The following is an 18,416-nucleotide window of genomic DNA, read 5'->3' as shown; positions in this document are numbered from 1 at the left end:
GGATCACCTATCACCAAAGAAAGCTGCTTCATGTCACAGCAGCATGTGTTTCCTTGGGACTTGGAATTCATCCACTGGGACACACACATCGTGTCAAGAGTCAAAGTCATGTGAATGTCCTGCCTCTAGAGCCTTCTTTTACTTCTTGTCTGCAAATGATCTGGATGGAAAACACATGTTCCTTTTAGGGACCATAGGGGAAATTATCACAAGCATAATGACAGCCACCTTGTATGGGATTATAACAGCTTCCAGGTACCTTCACTGTTATCGTACCTGCAGGTGGGGATTCCCATCACACAATGTGCGGAGACCCACCGGACAACAAGTAACAGTCCGGATTCCCACCCCAGGTGTGTGAGATCCCACCCCAGGTGGCACTTGATCCACCATCCTTTCCCACCTCATTAAAGCACATGGCTTCGTGAAAGCCTTGTAGCCAAACATCAGCTTGCTAGCCTGTTATGTATGAGTGGCCCATAAACTCCTGGGGTTTAATTCTGTTCAAAAAATGAGCACATTTAGCAGGAATTGTATAAAAAATGTCTAAAGAGAAATTGATGCTATTCAAATATTTATGCTGTCTTGTAAAGGTGTGTTCAGTCTTTCATTAGACCATACATCCTCATTTCAAATAAAAACTCCTATTTAGTCTCTGTTTGCCAGGTACTATGCCAAATGCTCTGCTCACAAGGGGAAAAGTGTATGGATTTTGCCCAGGTAGCACTTCTATGGAGGGAATACAGACTTTAAAGTGATTAGTTCCATTATCTAGTCTTATAAGTAAAGAAAGGGGTGTGTAGAGGATGCTACACAGTAGAAAAAGGGCTCCTTGCCTGAGCTGGAATATAAGTGGCGGGCCAGGGGGCGGTTTCCTTCAGAAAGAGGGATTTTTGAGCAGAATCTTCAATAATGAGCAGGTAGAAAAGGGAAGAGAAGAACACAGTCTGACACAGGAACTGTGCAATAGGCTCTTAAATCAACACCTGTTGAATGAACAGCACCCTGGGCAGAAGGGCAGGAGATAGGTGATTTTTAGAAAATATTTGTTTATCTGGCTGTGCCAGGTCTTAGTTCTTAATTCTGGCATGCAGGATTCTTGATACTTGTTGCCACATGAGGATTTCTTTTTGTGGTTGTGGCATATGAGCTCTGTTGCAGCATGTCGAATCCAGTTCTCCAATCAGGGATCGGATTTTAACTCACATGGCTGGATGATGGAGCCCCTCTCTGAGATAGGATGTGGGAGGGGAGAAAATCTTTTATCCCTCCCCATTTCATAGCCCTGAATAAATGGCAGAACCAGAGCAAAACTATCTAAAACAGGTACCTCTGCTTTGTCCTCATCTGCCCACACATAGCTGACTGCCCAGGAGGGGACATCTGCCCTGCACTAGAACCCCCTAGTTCCTCTTCCCCAGATACTGAAAGGCTGAGTCTGTTACCTGGGATGATCTGAGCTCTTTTCATGGGGAATGTCCTGGAGGCAGTGCTATGGTGAGCCTGCCATAGGCCAGCCAGTCTGAATGGGACAGAGTGTACGTGAATAGTAGGATAAATCCATCCTCAAAGGAAGAAGCAAGGGCATGAGGCAGATGAGGGAAGCAAAAGAGAGATGGAGATGGCCATCAGTGGCTCCATGAGAGTGAGGGACAGCTTGACCCCTGGCTTTCCAGCACCAGTGTCTCTACCCCTGTCACTGGGTTCTAGCAAGTTTGTATTTCTTACACTTAAATATACACTAAAGCAAGAAACATGAGTTCAGTTTTTGGACATGTTTAACTGTGGTGCTTGTAATGAGCAGCTGGTTGGCACATAGATTAGAAGACATTTTATGATTAGAAGAAAGATATGAGACTCTGGTTTCCAAACTCTCCTATTTTTCTCCATTTCTAACACAATTCCTTTTTTTCCTCCTCCATGCCAGACACTGTAAAGGATGAGAAATACCCTGAAGCACTGGTTGTGTTTTTGATCAGCCATGTGAAAAAACAGGCATAACAATCTGACTCAGCCAGCACTGCAGGACCATATAAGAGTGGAACATCATCAGAGAGCTTAGGAAAAAGAAAGGACCCAGAGAACCTGTATAAAAGGGCATCCTCGTCTCCCACTGGTAGCAAGAAGGAACAGGAAAGAGGTCCTCAGCAAAGTGAGCTTACTACCTGGAGCCGTGCTGAGTAGACTGTGGTACTCTGAGTGCTTTCCAGGGCTTCCAGTGCTTAGCACTGAGCAGGTGTTATCTATCTTTAGATAATGGTCCTCACAGGAGCCCTGTGACAGAAGTATTTGTGGTTATTATTCCCATTTTTCGGTTTGAATACTGATTCACAGTGGTGTCTGGGTTGGATCGCTGGGGCTGATTGTTGCTCTTCCTGTCTCTACTGAACAGTCAGAGAAGGGACTGGCAACTTTTGGCAGCTTCATGAAGGGGTAGTTGAAGACTCCCGACAGACTCCACACACCTGGAACCACATCAAAGGATGGCACTGGGAATCAACAAGCACCCATGAACAGAAAGGAGGTGAATGAAGCCACCATTAAAACATATTTACATCTTCTGAACCACAGTTCAGACCAGGAAGACCCCGGGGACCAAGCCCTACCTAGGATATTGTCTCTACCTCCTCGTTCATCACCCCCAAGTGGGAGCCAATGGCATGAAGGAAAGTGGATTCTACCACTTAAAGAGCTGGAGCCTTTGAGCCCAGGGATGAGAGTGCAAGGTTGCAGGTGGTGGAGAGAGAAAGAGAGCAGAGAGGATGCCCAGAGACAAAGCCCATGTGCAAGAGCTCCTGATCACAGGCGCCAGGTTTCCCTGCGCTCACTCACGGGGCTGCTGGCGCTGGGCGGCAGGGGCTCAGGCTGCTGCCTTTGGTCCCCTGAACTCCCATGCTGATGGCAGTATATCCAGTGCTGAGGTGAGAAGAGCCCATCTGGGAAACTAGATAGAAGCCCCTGACTTCTCTAAATCTCAGTTTAACTCAGTTCACAACAAAGAGAGAATAATACTGACCTGACAGGACTGCTGCCTGGGCTAAATGAGATGATAATGGAAACTGAAACTATAAAGGATGACATTCTGGTTTGACTATTGCCGGATTATATGGTGCCAGCTGACATCTCTCCTTTCCATGACAGTACACTTAAAGAAAAGCATTTGCTCAGCAGCTGCTGAAAAGAATAGGTATCAGGGTGATGCCTGAACTGCACAGGGCAGGTGGCTGGGAAATGCTAGGTTGACTACCATGACTCTTGGACTGTATCTTACCTAAAGTCCCCCTCAGGACTTTAGTGCCACATTCCTGGGTCTGTTTCTCTAGATATATAGTTTTCCTCTGTTCCAGTGTAGCCCATATGTTGAAATACTACAGCTCATAAAACCCAGTGTAGGGATATAAGGAAATGTTTAACAAAGCAGTGCCTCCATCAGGAATGGTCAAGAATGTTAATTCAAAAAAAAAAAAAAAGACTCCACAAAAAGCTAATTCTATAAGACACTATTTGCAGAACAAATTCCATCTTTGTGGCTACTGCCAATCACTCTGGACAGTTTATGACAGAAAAATCATCTTTTTCCTTAACAACATGTCCTTGAAAGATGCATAATATCATCTCAAAACTTAACTTGTTCAATGCAAAGATAAAAAAAATGACCTTCATCTCTTACCAAATATCTTCATCACTTGATTTACAAAAATCCCTTCCAGAAAAACAAATAGTTTCCACTTAGAAATACATTTAAACATGAAACCTCATAAAAATAAAGACAAATATTATCAATTGGCTTTAAGATGTTTAGAAGTTGTCCATCCCACCTCTGTTTCAGTACTCTGTGGTCAATTAATCCATTATCAAGGTTGTCAGCTGGATAGAAAGATGGCATCTGCTCCCCACCACTGGCTGGACTCGAGGGCTGTTCATCCCTGTCACCAAGAAAGAAAAGGTGGGTCTAGGGTATTCAACTGTTGCTTTCATAGTGACTCTGAAGGTATAAATCAGCCCAGAGTAAACACTATGATCTGTGTCCGTTCCAAGCTCCACGTTAGAGTCATGACTAAGAGGACAGAAAGAAAAACCCTCTGGGGCCATCTCACTCACTACCAGTTTATACATGCTGGGAGATGGATAATGCCAGTTCACTGTGCTGTTTTCACTCCTCTATCACATTTAAAGATGGTGTTATTGATAATCCTTTCCTTTATGAAACAATGGTAATAACAGAATATACCTTTGTTGATTAACATTATTATTTGGCAAAAAAAATGAAACTCTATATCAGATCCTTTCTCTCTTCCCTGCCATCTAGGGGAACCTTTTATTATTTGTGGAATTTCATGATCTTTGAACCACTCTTCACTAACTCCCTCATCTTCTAAGTGATACAACTGAAAGGAAGGCAACTTGCTTACCTCCACAAGCTACTCAGTAACAGCACCCATTACCTCAGTTTTCCAACTTTCCAACTTCCTGTCCAGTGATTTTTCTACCGGCTTCAAAAAGAGCAACACAGAAGCAACTGGATATACTCCTTCCTGTTATATATTCCTGTCATCTGCCTAAGTCTGAGTTGGAGGCCAAGTATCCTGTCCATATGTGGCCTGTAAATTTTTTTTCAAAGTAACATACCAGGCAACTGTTAGCCACCAAATGAAATTTACACTCAAGTTGGAACCCATCTGTAAACTCTGATCTAGGCTGCCACTTTATAAACTCTTCAGAGTCCTAAGCATCATTTATTCTACCCACTTCATTTTACAGTTGAAACTAAGAAAAGTCAAGCAAATCTCCAAGGTTAGATGAGTAGCTAATATCAGAACAGAGATTCGTAATCCAGTTTTAATACCTAGCTTCCAGGTTCTTTTTACTACACCAAATTTCCTATCTTTATTAAGAACTTATTAAAATTATTTAACTAAATAAATAGCACATTCTTATACATTTTTTTCTATTACTATGACTCCCACATGACAATATATTTGTCAAGTGCCTACATATTTGACAATAAGCAAATATAGCCAAAAAACATTTTTACTAACTATAACCTATAAATCTACTTGAAATTGTGATTTTGCACCAGAATAATTGAATCTGAATGTAAAACAGCACAAACCTTAGAGTCAACTATTTACTGGGTAGAATGAAGAGTCCCCACTCAGCCCCTGGAAAACCAATGTTCTAAGTCATGGTTACATTTCAAAATGGCTTTATAAACCACATTAATAATGCTTAATATTTAACAAAAGACTATATTTTAGTGTGGGAGAAGGAGGAGATATTTTCTCAAAGATTATGATACTCTGAACATCAGTGTGATTAACTTTGGAAGTAAGTATGTATTATTTTTCACAACCTAGAGATGAAGCAAAAGGAGTGTCAACATTTAATGCAATCAATCCAAGTCAGTGGTAGGACCAGGAATGATGCCCAGACTTCCTGGCAGTCCAGTTAGTCCTCATTTACTAGAGGACATTATAAACTGCTTTGCAGTGGAAAAAAAGGCTGTCAGTTTTCTTCCAAGCTGTGTCTAAGGTAACATCAAGATTCCAGTCAACTGAGGGGAACTTCCAGCTCAAGAGTACAACTCATCCAAGAATGCTGGGAAACTACTTTGAGCTCTAGATGAGGTTTACTCCCTCCCTGTGCTGCAAAGGAGTAAAGGCATACAATGGGAACTGCATCAAAAGTCACGTATCTTTTACACAGATGTGTCAAAACAGCGTTTAGAAGAAATCCCTCGAATAAATCAAATAGTAGACTCTCCAGACCAAATGTGGGCCATTCCTTCAAGCTGACTTATCCCCCTCCTTGTCCCAAATATCCAAATTCTCTAGAAACCAAATTACCTAAGTTAGAGCTCTCTAACATTGCATTGCTTATACAAAAACAAGACAGAAACTTAAGAGTTTTACAGATATTCTGGGAAAAAAAAAACTAAAGTAAAAACATGGAATGGATTTCATCAAACATCATAACCTTATTTTAAAAATTAATGAATAATCAGAATGTAGTAATTATTTAAACTTAGAAATCTGGCAAAAAGTTTCAAATATCAAAAATCCAAATCAGAATGATTTGGGACATAGCCTGAATGATCCTGGGACATAGATTATAAAGTGAAATTTTTAATTTTATAATTTTTGTTATCATTCCTTTTTATGGCAGAAGTCAATGATTTAAAAAAAAAATAACCTCAAAACCATCACAAATTTTTCTACAAGACTTCTCTGGGATGCTACCACAGCATTGAGTGCTCCAAGAACACTCTTGAAATCCAGTGCAGCAAAAATCTTTAGCAAATCATATTATGAAGGCCTCTAGAAGAGAATATAAATTAGTTACTGTAAGGAATCCTGGGCAAATAAGTAAATACACACATAAATAGCTTTGGGGAAAGCAAAGAAGCAGAAAAAGATGCCTTCCTCAAGTCTTAACTTTAAGACCTAAGCTCAGGAGCTCATTTCTGCTTGTGTCATATTTTAACTGCTTGTTACAGAGATTTCTATACAGGAACTTCAGGCTTATAGGTCTTCCCTAATAAATGGAGTTGGAGTTTAAAAACCTGGTGCATTAAAAGAAAAGATATCTTGATTTATAAAACTTTGCAAAAACTGTTACTGTACACACAAGCTGAAAATGGTCACAATTTTCAACAAAGTTTAAACTCCATATGCCATGCTACAGCCATCTTAGGGAAAGCACAGAATCAAAAATAAGGCCATTCATGAACACTTACTCTGCTTGTGTGACCGGGGCTGTTTCTCCAGGGGACTTCAGCTCTTGACTCTTCTGCTTATATTTTTTAATTAAATCCATTAGAACAGCCTGGTGCCCAATTTTCTTTACCAATTGCTGAACCATCCGATCATTAAGTGCAAGAAGAGCGGCCCCACTTACTTCTTCCTCTGGGAAAAAAGAGAAAAAATCTCTACCTGTCTGCTGGGTAAAATACTGTAAAACACGGCACCCTGAGCAGGCAGAATTATTTCTCATGTTAAAAGGAGCATCTAAACTTGTGCTCTGCAGTTATAAAATTATCTGTGTTTTTGCAAAAATAGAACACTAATATTGCATAATTCCAAATGCACGTCCGCTCCTAAGAAAGTACTGCAACATGGAGTCACAATAGAATTTTTTACATTCACATTAATGCCTCCCCTCTTCTGATTCTGCCATTGTTTTCATAAGGAAAAAAAAATCTTTTTGGAAAAGTATTCTTAATGTACCTCCCAGGCAATAATCAATACTTGTAAATCCAACACTGTACAGAGCTGCCTAAAAATGCACATCCTGGACAAAAGCAATATTAAATGTATATATCAAATGTGTATTTTAAGTAACTCAAGATTTATTTTGAGTTCTTTTTGAAATAATTAGATTTTCTCATGGATACTAGGTCAAATGCAAACTCTGCTACAGTCGGTAAAGAAATGAAAGTTTCCTAGTGTAGCAACTCCACATCAATGTTCACATGCATTAGGAAAAAAGAAATCAATGACAGAGGACACTCAATATCTCGACTGCTCAATTAACATTTTTTGAAAGTATAAACAACTCACCTTGAAACCTATGTACTAGCTCTCCTAAGTTTTTCTCCACCAGCCAACTGCAGACCTGATCAACTGACCAAGTTTCCATGGCTGTATCCTGTAAATACACCTGTAGAATAAAAAGAGGAGTCTTCAGTTTTTCTTTCTGTTGTTCTTCTGTTTAATTTTAGCAATCAGCAGTCTAAGCCTTTCCTTTGCAGACTCTTTGAGACTCTCAATACTAAGCTTCTTTAAAATTATTGTTTTCCGAATACACATCTAAAAGTTGCTAATAAAACAAATACCCATTTTGAAAATGAGACCAGTTTAAACCTATTTCTTAGTCTCATTTCTCAAATTTCTTCACCTTCTCCTACTTTTTTTCCACAGGCATCCCTCAGGTTTACTAACAGACAGCTAGAGACATACAATGGTACTCACTCCTGTACCATTAACACCCAGGTTTCTTCACAAAGAAAAGAAAGGTGTGAAATTCACCACTCTAGGCTTATCAGGAAGTGGTTGACATTTACAAAAGGGGTGGGCAGGGGAGGAAGGGAGGAAGGATGGAAGGATCAGATAAAAGCCTGACAGAGATACTTAGTAAACCCAGCCTGATTAACCCCTTGCAGCTCCCAATCCAGGAGAGAGAGTTGTAACTGCTTCTGATTGCTTCCTTTTAGCAAGAGGACCAAGTAGGAGCCAAATTCTCCAGAGTCTGAATGTTTCCTTTCTTTCAATAATATTCTTACATATTCCACTCAGTTCTAGAACTTTATTGAAGACCATTATGATTCATAAAATAACTAGTACGATCTAGCACATTGATTGAAAACCTAACAAAAATTAGTTGGTAGATTCAAAATGGGAAAATGATTCAATATGTCAATAATTCTAAGTGAAAGAGGTATATTGTTTGTAAGATGTATTATTTAACTATTCAGTTATACTGTCACTATTCTTTTCTAACCATTTGAAAACTTAAAACCAGTATACCTATTGCAATAATTTTTCTAATCTCCCTTAGGCAGCCCATCATGTTTTTGTTTTTTAATAGTTCAATCCAAATGACCTAATGGACTGGAGAGAAATTGAAAAAACTTAAAACATTTAAATCTTTTTAACATTACTTTCGATTTCATTTTTCAAACCAAACGATATAGATTTCTTTGTACAGTAAGACACTGACTCTTCTATGAAAACAGAGGGAAAAGCTAATCTTACAGAAATGAAATCCCAAGGAAAGATAAAAAGAGTCATTAAATCATGTATTTAAATTTTATTGCTAGAAGTTCTCCAAATAAACATTATTGTATTTTTCATTTTTGTGTATTTGAATAAGTTACAATTTCCAGCAGTTAGAATGGTGGCAAGGGAGAATCTGATTCCCTTTCATTCTTGACAATCTGAAAAGATAACAGACTTCAAAAATAATTTTCTAAAAAACAAGGACACTTCAAAGGAATAAACCACGTTCCCATAAGTATTCATGAATACCGAGTTAAAAAATTGAAAACAAGGGTTAAATGTAGAAGAACGTCTTTCCAAATTACAGCAGTGGATTTAATTTGCTATGACAACAGTAGCCACAGAACTCCTCCCCTAGGCTAAGCAGCAATAGCAGGGTGTGAAAAGTCATTATTTGCGAGACTCTGGTGTAAATTAAAAATCACACCTTCCTGTCACACTTCTGGCTTCCTTGTGAAGAGTAGGACTTAGAAAAAAAAATAGAAAAGAAAGAAACAAGACAATTCTCTAAACTTCAAGATTAAAAGATATGCAGAAGATACTGCCCTGCAGCCATCGATGGATAAAAGGAAATTTGAAAATAGAATGAATCCTTGAAAACCCCCCTATATTTTTAAATTCCTAGATTCTGCAAAATCTGTTTCTGGGAAAAACAGAACAGTTATCAGATTATAACCTCATACAAAATAATAAGATTAAAATTAGTATAGTATAACATTTGTTTTTCTGAACGTTTCATAAAATACACTATCACTGCCTAGACAATGTAACATCTTTAAGTACAAACCTTACAACTTCCTCTCACATAAATAATGGATATATTATTTATGATCTTATGCATCATAAAGGAATAAAAGATATGTCAAAGGAGAAAAGACATATCCAGCAGCTTTATTGCACGTCCAGTATTTTCAGAAACATCTGAATATTTTGAAACGTGAGGGCAAGTATGATCATTACTTATTATAAGACACAATAGTAAAAAAAATTAATAATAGTATTCTGTTGGGATACTCCTGCCAAATAATTATCATTATTTGATTACATTATATTTCAATTAAATAAATTGGTATTAAGGAATCTTATCTAACTAAAGCCAGGAAGAAGTAAGACTTTAGCTAAAGCAATCTAAATGTGGGCAAGTGTTATTTAATAAACTTGTTAAAACTCCAGAGGAAAATAATACTGCAAACCATGGATGTGGTTTATAATCTTCAAGAGCAATATAACATATAACAATATCAGCCACAAATAAACACTTTTTAAGAAAATGCAAAAACATTTGTCTCTTTCCCTTCTGTTTGCATTTTTACTTTTATTTTCCCAGAGTTAAAAAACTGAGAAAACAAAAAGATTGTTAAAAGCTTTGATGGCAGCATCTGCCCTCTCTTGAATCAAGGCATCATCCTGCTCTGGGAAAGGACATCTCCTGCCATGGTTAGACTTGAAAGAACCAACCATTTAGCAAAAATTGGGTCCTGATAGTGAAAAAGAAGGAAAACCAAGAGACAAAAATTAAGGATGTGGCTGTCATATGGAGCAATGTCCAGGCAGTTCTGTTGGGCAGCAACCTTGCTTTGACACAAGCAATGATATCACTGAACTCCACTGGAGCATAATATCTCATCTGCTTTGGACTGCCATCTATTCCAACCATCACCAGACCAGGAGGAATGAAAACTGGAATAGTCAATTAGAAAACCTTGCATACCTTAGTAATCAAAACATTTACTGCCTAGATAGCTCAGAGCTGAGTAACTAAAGATAGACCAAAGAAATTAGGTGCCCTACCAAGAAGATAAGACATGTACATAACCAGAACACAGAGTCAGTTATGATGGATGCAATAAATAGAGGGCTTCCCAGGTGGCTCAGTGGTAAAGTATCCACCTGCTAATGCAGGAGATGCAGGTTCAATCCCTGGGTCAGGAAGATTGCCTGGAGAAGGAAATGGCAACCCACTCCAATATTTTTGCCTGGAAAATTCCATGTACTGAGGACCCTAGTGGGCTACAGTCCATGGGGTCGCATAGAGTTGGACATGACTGAGCACCTTCGCATGGTATAAATAGCACTAGGGGCTGAATTTTCCCATTCCCCTGGAAAGGAATGCATCTTGATTTAGAATCTGAATGAAAGATACACTTTAGATAGTGAAGAAGCCTGAAGAAATGAGATCAATCAAATGAACTAAAAATAACATGGCAGAAATAAGCAAGTTATGTTTTGGGACCTGAAAGTGACCACTCTTCCTAGAATGGTGAATATATTGTAGGGAGTAACAACGGAGAGAGTTGGAAAGATCACTGGAGAATTAGAACACTGAATTCTGAGTTTATAGATATAAGCTTTGGGAAAAAAGTCATTGTGTTTTAGAAAAATTGTTTACATAGCTGAGCCAGATGAATTACAGGAAAAGGTGTTCTTTAAGTAAATTGCATATGAGAATGAATGCTTTAACTTTTACTAAACATTCATAAAGGCTTCCTTGGTGGCTCAGATAAAGAATCTGCCTGCAATGTGGGAGACCTTGGTTTGATCCCTGGGTTGGGAAGATCTCCTGGAGGAGGGCATGGCAACTCACTCCAGTATTCTTACCTGGAGAATCCCCATGGACTAATTTTTCTTCATTTTAGAAAGATAGATATTTATGTTTATATTTATCTTTCCAAAAATTATGGGAATAAAGCTTTTAATTTTTTTCATATGTCTTGAGCAAAAGAGGAGTGAGATGTACAAAGCTAGCCAATACCAAGCAAGTGAAACACACCAAAAGGAACTGTCAGTATATATTAAGTTATTGCCTATAGAATCTGGAACTGCATCACCTTAGGTCAAACAATGAACAAGGAGGGAGCACAGCTGCACCCATCAGAAGACAATTGGATTAACGATTTACTGAGCATGGCCCCGTCCACTAGAGCAAGACCCAGTTTTTCCCACATCCAGTTTCTCCCATCAATTGATGGTTTTGAACTGTGGTGTTGGAGAAGACTCTTGAGAGTCCCTTGGACTACAAGGAGATCCAACCAGTCCATCCTAAAGGACATCAGTCCTGGGTGTTCATTGGTAGGACTGATGTTGAAGCTGAAACTCCAATACTTCGGCCACCTGATGCGAAGAGCTGACTCATTTGAAAAGACCCTGATGCTAGTAAAGATTGAGGGCAGAAGGAGAAGGGGATGACAGAGGATGAGATGGCTGGATGGCATCACCGACTCAATGCACATGGGTTTGGGTGGACTCTGGGAGTTGGTGATGGACAGGGAGGCCTGGCATGCTGCAGTTCATGGGGTAGCAAAGAGTCCGACATGACTGAGTAACTGAACTGAACTGAAGTCCCTCCCATCAGGAAGCTTGCACAAGACTCTTACTCTCATCCATCACAGGGCAAACAGAAGAAGCAAGAACTACAATCCCACAGCTTCCAGAATGAAAACCACAATCACAGTAAGCTAACCAAAATGATCACATGGATTACAGCCTTGTCATGGCAAAGGGGCTTGCATAACTCAACGAAGTTATGAGCAATGCCATGCAGGGCCACTCAAGGTGGAGGGGGTCATGGTGGAGAGTTCTGACAAAACATGATCCACTGGAGAAGAGAATAGCAAACCACTCCAGTATTCTCACCTTGAGAACCCCAAACGTTAAGCAAAGCCAGATGAGATTGCCATTTCAAAAATATATATTTATTTATTTGGCTGTACCAGGTCTAGTTGAAGCATGTGGGATCTTTAGTTGCAGCACGTGGAATCTAATTCCCTGAACAGGGATCAAACCCAGGACCACAGCACTAAGAGCATGGAATCTTAGCCACTGGACAACCAAGGAAGTCCCCAAAATGTCAATTTTGTACATACAAGAACCTAAAATCAATAATTCCTTATAGTGGAACTTATAGGTTGACTCTTGATTTTGTGAAAACTATTAGTAAGTGTTGGTTGATTCCTTTTGTTCAGCAAGACTTATCAGAGGTCTCTGTGATTCATACCACCTCTGAACTTTGAGAGAGAGAAGTGGTGAGCACAATAATAGTCACTTTAAGGAAAAAAGTTTCTTTTTACACTTATAAGGAAACTAAACAGCAATCTATCTGGGAGAGTTAATTAAATTAATGAACAAAAATAGCAATGAGCCAGAGTTAGAGGTCTTTGGGGATGTCTGGGTGACAAATACCCAGTCTTTTGGCTTTTGAGTCAGACTTCTGGGGCATCCTTGCCTCTGGTTAGCTGACTGTCAAAGCTGATGATCAACAACATGAACTACATTCTCTGGATTCTTGCCAGAGATGGTAGCTGTGAGCTGTGTTGTCAACTTCTGTCAAAATCTGAATCTGTAACTGAGAAGATTTGATAGATGTCAACCCTTCCAGAATTAATCTATAAATTCCAATTAATATTTAAATGTGTTTGTGTTTTAACTTACTATGGTTCTGGTACTGGATAAATACATAAAAGAGATAGAAATGCTTGGCAAAGGGACATGTACTACCAAATATTCAAAAGTAGTTTTAAATTATAATAAGTATAAAAGCATGGTATTACTGAAACAGAATAGAAACCTGGAAACAGAAATATATGGAAGTGTTAAAAAGATGTTACACTGTTGGTGGGAATGCAAACTAGTACAGCCACTATGGAGAACAGTGTGGAGATTCCTTAAAAAACTGGAAATAGAACTACCTTATGATCCAGCAATCCCACTGCTGGGCATACACACCGAGGAAACCAGAAGGGAAAGAGACACGTGTACCCCAATGTTCATCGCAGCACTGTTTATAATAGCCAGGACATGGAAGCAACCTAGATGTCCATCAGCAGATGAATGGATAAGAAAGCTGTGGTACATATACACAATGGAGTATTACTCAGCCATTAAAAAGAATACATTTGAATCAGTTCTAATGAGGTGGATGAAACTGGAGCCTATTATACAGAGTGAAGTAAGCCAGAAAGAAAAACACCAATACAGTATACTAACGCATATATATGGAATTTAGAAAGATGCTAACAATAACCCTGTGTACGAGACAGCAAAAGAGACACTGATGTACAGAACAGTCTTATGGACTCTGTGGGAGAGGGAGAGGGTGGGAAGATTTGGGAGAATGGCATTGAAGCATATATAATATCATGTGTGAAACGAGTTGCCAGTCCAGGTTCGATGCACGATACTGGATGCTTGGGGCTGGTGCACTGGGACGACCCAGAGGGATGGTATGGGGAGGGAGGAGGGAGGAGGGTTCAGGATGGGGAACATGTATACCTGTGGTGGATTCATTTCGATATTTGGCAAAACTAACACAATACTGTAAAGTTTAAAAATAAAATAAAATTAAAAAAAAAAAAGACGTTTTTTTCAAATTGGTGGTGAAAGAAGTGACCATTCCACAAATTTTGTTAGGACACTACCTCGTATCACCTACAAAATAAATTCCTCAGATAGATAAATAATTATTTCAATCGTATTTTCTGATCACAATGTAGTAAGATTAGATGTCAACCATCTAATAGTTTTATAGTTTTTTTAAAAAAAAACTATTAAAAATACAAACTAAACAACATGCTTCTGAATAACCAACAGATCACAGAAGAAATCAAAAAGGAAATCAAGATATGCATAGAAACAAATGCAAAAGAAAGCATGACAACCCCAAACCTATGGGATTCAGTAAAAGCAGTGCTAAGAGGGAGGTTCATAGCAATACAAGCCTACCTCAAGAAACAAGAGAAACATCAAATAAACAACCTAACTTTATACCTAAAGCATCTAGAAAAAGAAGAAAAGAAGAACCCCAAAGTTAGTAGAAGGAAAGACATCATAAAAATCAGAGCAGAAATAAATGAAAAATAAATGAAGGGGACTATAGCAAAAATCAACAAAAGTAAAAGCTGGTTCTTTGAGAAGATAAATAAAATAGACAAACTGTTAGCTAGACTCATCAATAAAAAAAAGAAGAATCAAATCAATAAAATTAGAAATGAAAATGGAGAAATCACAACAGACAACACAGAAATACAAAAGATCATAAAAGACTACTATGAGCAATTATATGCCAATAAAATGGACAATTTGGAAGAAATGGACAAATTCTTAGAAAAGCATAACCTTCCAAAACTGAACCAGGAAGAAATAAAAAATCTTAACAGACCCATCACAAGCACAGAAATCGAAGCTGTAATAAAAAATCTTCCAACAAAAAAAACCCCAGGACCAGATGGCTTCACAGGTGAATTCTACCAAAAATTTAGAGATGAGCTAACACTTATCCTACTCGAACTCTTCCAGAAAATTTCAGAAGAAGATAAACTCCCAAACTCATTCTATGAGGCCACCATCACCCTAATACCAAAACCAAAGATGCCACAAAAAAAGAAAACTACAAGCCAATATCACTGATGAACATAGAAGCAAAAATCCTCAACAAAATTCTAGTGAACAGAATCCAACAACATATTAAAAAGATCATACATCATGACCAAGTGGGCTTTATCCCAGGGATGCAAGGATTCTTCAATATTTACAAATCAATCTATGTGATACACCATATTAACAAATTGAAAGATAAAAACCAATAGATGCAGAGAAAGCCTTTGACAAAATTCAACACCCATTTGTGATAAAAATTCTCCAGAAAGCAGGCATAGAAGGAACATATCTCAACATAATAAAAGCCATATACGACAAACCCACAGCAAACATTTTCCTCAATGGTGAAAAATTGAAAGCACGGCCTCTAAAATCAGGAACAAGACAAAGGTGCCCAGTCTCACCACTACTAGTCAACATAGTTTTGGAAGTCCTAGCCACAGCAGTCAAAGAACAACAAGAAATAAAAGGGATCCAGGTTGGAAAAGGAGAAGTAAAACTCTCACTGTTTGCAGATGACATGATCCTCTACATAGAAAACCGTAAAGACACCACCAGAAAATTACCTGAGCTAATCAGTGAATATAGTAAAATTGCAGGATATACAATTAATACACAGAAATGCCTTTCATTACTATACAGTACAATGAAAAAACAGAAAGACAAATTAAGGAAAAATCTCATTCATTATTGCAATGAAAAGAATAAAATATTTAGGAATAAATTTACCTAAAGAAATTAAAACCTATACATAGAAAACTATAAAATTCTGATGAAAGAAATGAAAGATGACACAAATAGATGGAGAAATATACCATGTTTGTTGACTGGAAGAATCAACACAGTGAAAATGAGTATACTACCCAAAGCAATCTATAGATTCAAAGCAATCCCTATCAAGCAACCAATGGTATTTTTCACAGAACTAGAAAAAATAATTTCACAATTTGTATGGAAACACAAAAACCTCTAATAGCCAAAGCAATCTTGAGAAAGAAGAACGGAACTGAAGGAATCAACCTGCTTGACTTCAGACCATACTACAAATCTACAGTCCTCAATACAGAGTGGTACTGGCACAAAGACTGACATATAGATCAATGGAACAAAATAGAGAGCCCAGAGATAAATCTACATACTCTATCTTTGACAAAGGAGGCAAAAACATAAAATGGAGAAAAGACAATCTCTTTAAAACGTGGTGCTGGGAAAACTGGTCAACCACTTGTAAAAGAATGAAACTAGAACACTTTCTAACACCATACACAAAAATAAACTCAAAATGGATTAAAGACCTAAATGTAATACCAGAAACTATAAAACTTTTAGAGGAAAACATAAGCAGAACACTCTGACATAAATCACAGCAAGATCCTCTATGACCCACCTTCCAGAGTAATGGAAATAAAAACAAAAATAAACAAATGGGGCCTAATTAAACTTAAAAGCAAACTATAAGCAAGGTGAAAAGGTAGCTTTCAGAATGGGAGAAAATAATAGCAAATGAAACAATTGACAAAGAATTATCTCCAAAATATACAAGCGCTCCTGCAGCTCAACACCAGGAAAATAAATGACCTAATCAAAAAGTCAGATACTGGATGCTTGGGGCTAGTGCACTGGGACGACCCAGAGGGATGGTATGGGGAGGGAGGAGGGAGGAGGGTTCAGGATGGGGAACACATGTATACCTGTGGCGGATTCATTTTGATATTTGGCAAAACTAATACAATTTTGTAAAGTTTAAAAATAAAATAAAATTGTAGTTGGAAAAAACAAACAAACAAACAAACAAAAAAGTCGGAGAAGGCATTGGCAAGCCATTCTAGTACTCTTGCCTAGAAAATCCCATGGATGGAGGAGCCTGGTAGGCTGAGTCCATGCGGTCGCTACAAGTCGGACGCAACTGAGTGACTTCACTTTCACTTTTCACTTTCACACAATGGAGAAGGCAATGGCAACCCATTTCAGTGTTCTTGCCTGGAGAATCCCAGGGACAGGGGAGCCTGGTGGGCTGCCGTCTATGGGGTCGCACAGAGTCGGACACGACTGAAGCGACTTAGCAGCAGCAATCAAAAAGTGGGCCAAAGAACTAAACAGACATTTCTCCAAAGAAGACGTACAGATGGCTAACAAACACATGAAAAGATGCTCAAAGTCACTCATTATCAGAGAAATGCAAATCAAAACCACAAGGAGGTACCATTTCACTCTGTTCAGAATAGCTGCCATCAATAAGTCTATAAACAACAAATGCTGGAGAGGGTGTGGAGAAAAGGGAACCCTCTTACACTGTTGGTGGGAAGGCAAACTAGTACAGCCATTATGGAGAACAGTGTGAAGAGTTCTTAAAAACCTGGAAATAGAACTGCCACACGACCCAGCAATCCCACTGCTGGGCGTATACATCAAGGAAACCAGAATTGAAAGAGACACGTGTACCCCAACGTTCATTGCAGCGTTGTTCACAATAGCTAGGACATGGCAGCAGCCTAGATGTCCACCGGCAGATGAATAGATAAGAAAGTTGTGGTACACATACACAATGGAATATTACTCAGCTACAAAAAGAACACATTTGAGTCAGTTCTAATGAGGTAGATGAAACTGGAACCTATTATACAGAGTGAAGTAAATCAGAAAGAGAAACAGCAATACAGTATATTAATGCACATATATGGAATCTAGAAAGATGGTTAACGATGACCAGATATGCAAGACAGCAAAAGAACTCAGATGTAAAGGACAGACTTTTGGACTCTGTGGAAGAAGGAGAGGGTGGGATGATTAGAGAAAATAGCATTGAAACATGTATATTACCATATGTAAAGTAGATGACCAGTTCAAGTTCGATGCATGAAGCAGGGCACTCAAAGCTGTGCTCTGGGACAACCCAGACGGATGGGGTGGGGAGAGAGTTGGGAGGGGAGTTCAGGATGAGAGGACACATGTACACCCGTGGCTGATTCATGTCGATGTATGGCAAAACCCACTGCAGTATTGCAAAGTAATCAGCCTCCAATTAAAATAAATAAATACATTCTCCAAAAATAAGAAAAAAGAAAAAAATTAATTTCAAGTTAATAAAAACTAAAGAATTAAATGAATTTAAAGTAAGATTGTACAATAAAAATAAAGAATGATCTCAGTTCAATTCAGTTCACTCAGTCGTGTCCGACTCTTTGCAACCCCATGAACCGCAGCACACCAGGCCTCCCTGTCCATCACCAACTCCCAGAGTCCACCCAAACCCATGTCCATTGAGTC

General features: G+C 38.6%; 1 protein-coding gene across 5 annotated transcripts in view; it reads right to left on the bottom strand.

The window, feature by feature from the left end:
* The window catches only part of SAMD3 (sterile alpha motif domain containing 3), a 44,786-nt gene extending 36,795 nt beyond the window's left edge, over positions 1–7,991 (bottom strand). Inside the window, exons 1-4 of one of the 5 annotated variants that reach the window (XM_010834630.1) lie at positions 7,897–7,991; positions 7,560–7,659; positions 6,737–6,905; positions 3,819–3,926 (exon numbers count right to left, since the gene is read on the bottom strand). In XM_010834630.1, the coding sequence (XP_010832932.1) occupies positions 3,819–3,926; positions 6,737–6,905; positions 7,560–7,638 (356 nt within the window). In that variant the 5' untranslated portion in view covers positions 7,639–7,659; positions 7,897–7,991. Of the gene's footprint in view, positions 1–3,818; positions 3,927–6,736; positions 6,906–7,559; positions 7,660–7,896 lie in introns of those variants that run through there. The other 4 variants (XM_010834631.1, XM_010834629.1, XM_010834632.1 and 1 more) reach the window with 4 other exon arrangements.
* Positions 7,992–18,416: the final 10,425 nt, after the last annotated feature.

The sequence above is a fragment of the Bison bison genome, unplaced genomic scaffold (genome assembly GCF_000754665.1).
Source record: "Bison bison bison isolate TAMUID 2011002044 unplaced genomic scaffold, Bison_UMD1.0 scf7180017864035, whole genome shotgun sequence".
Classification (NCBI taxonomy): Eukaryota; Metazoa; Chordata; class Mammalia; order Artiodactyla; family Bovidae; genus Bison; species Bison bison.
This window is presented reverse-complemented; position numbering and strand designations above follow the sequence as displayed.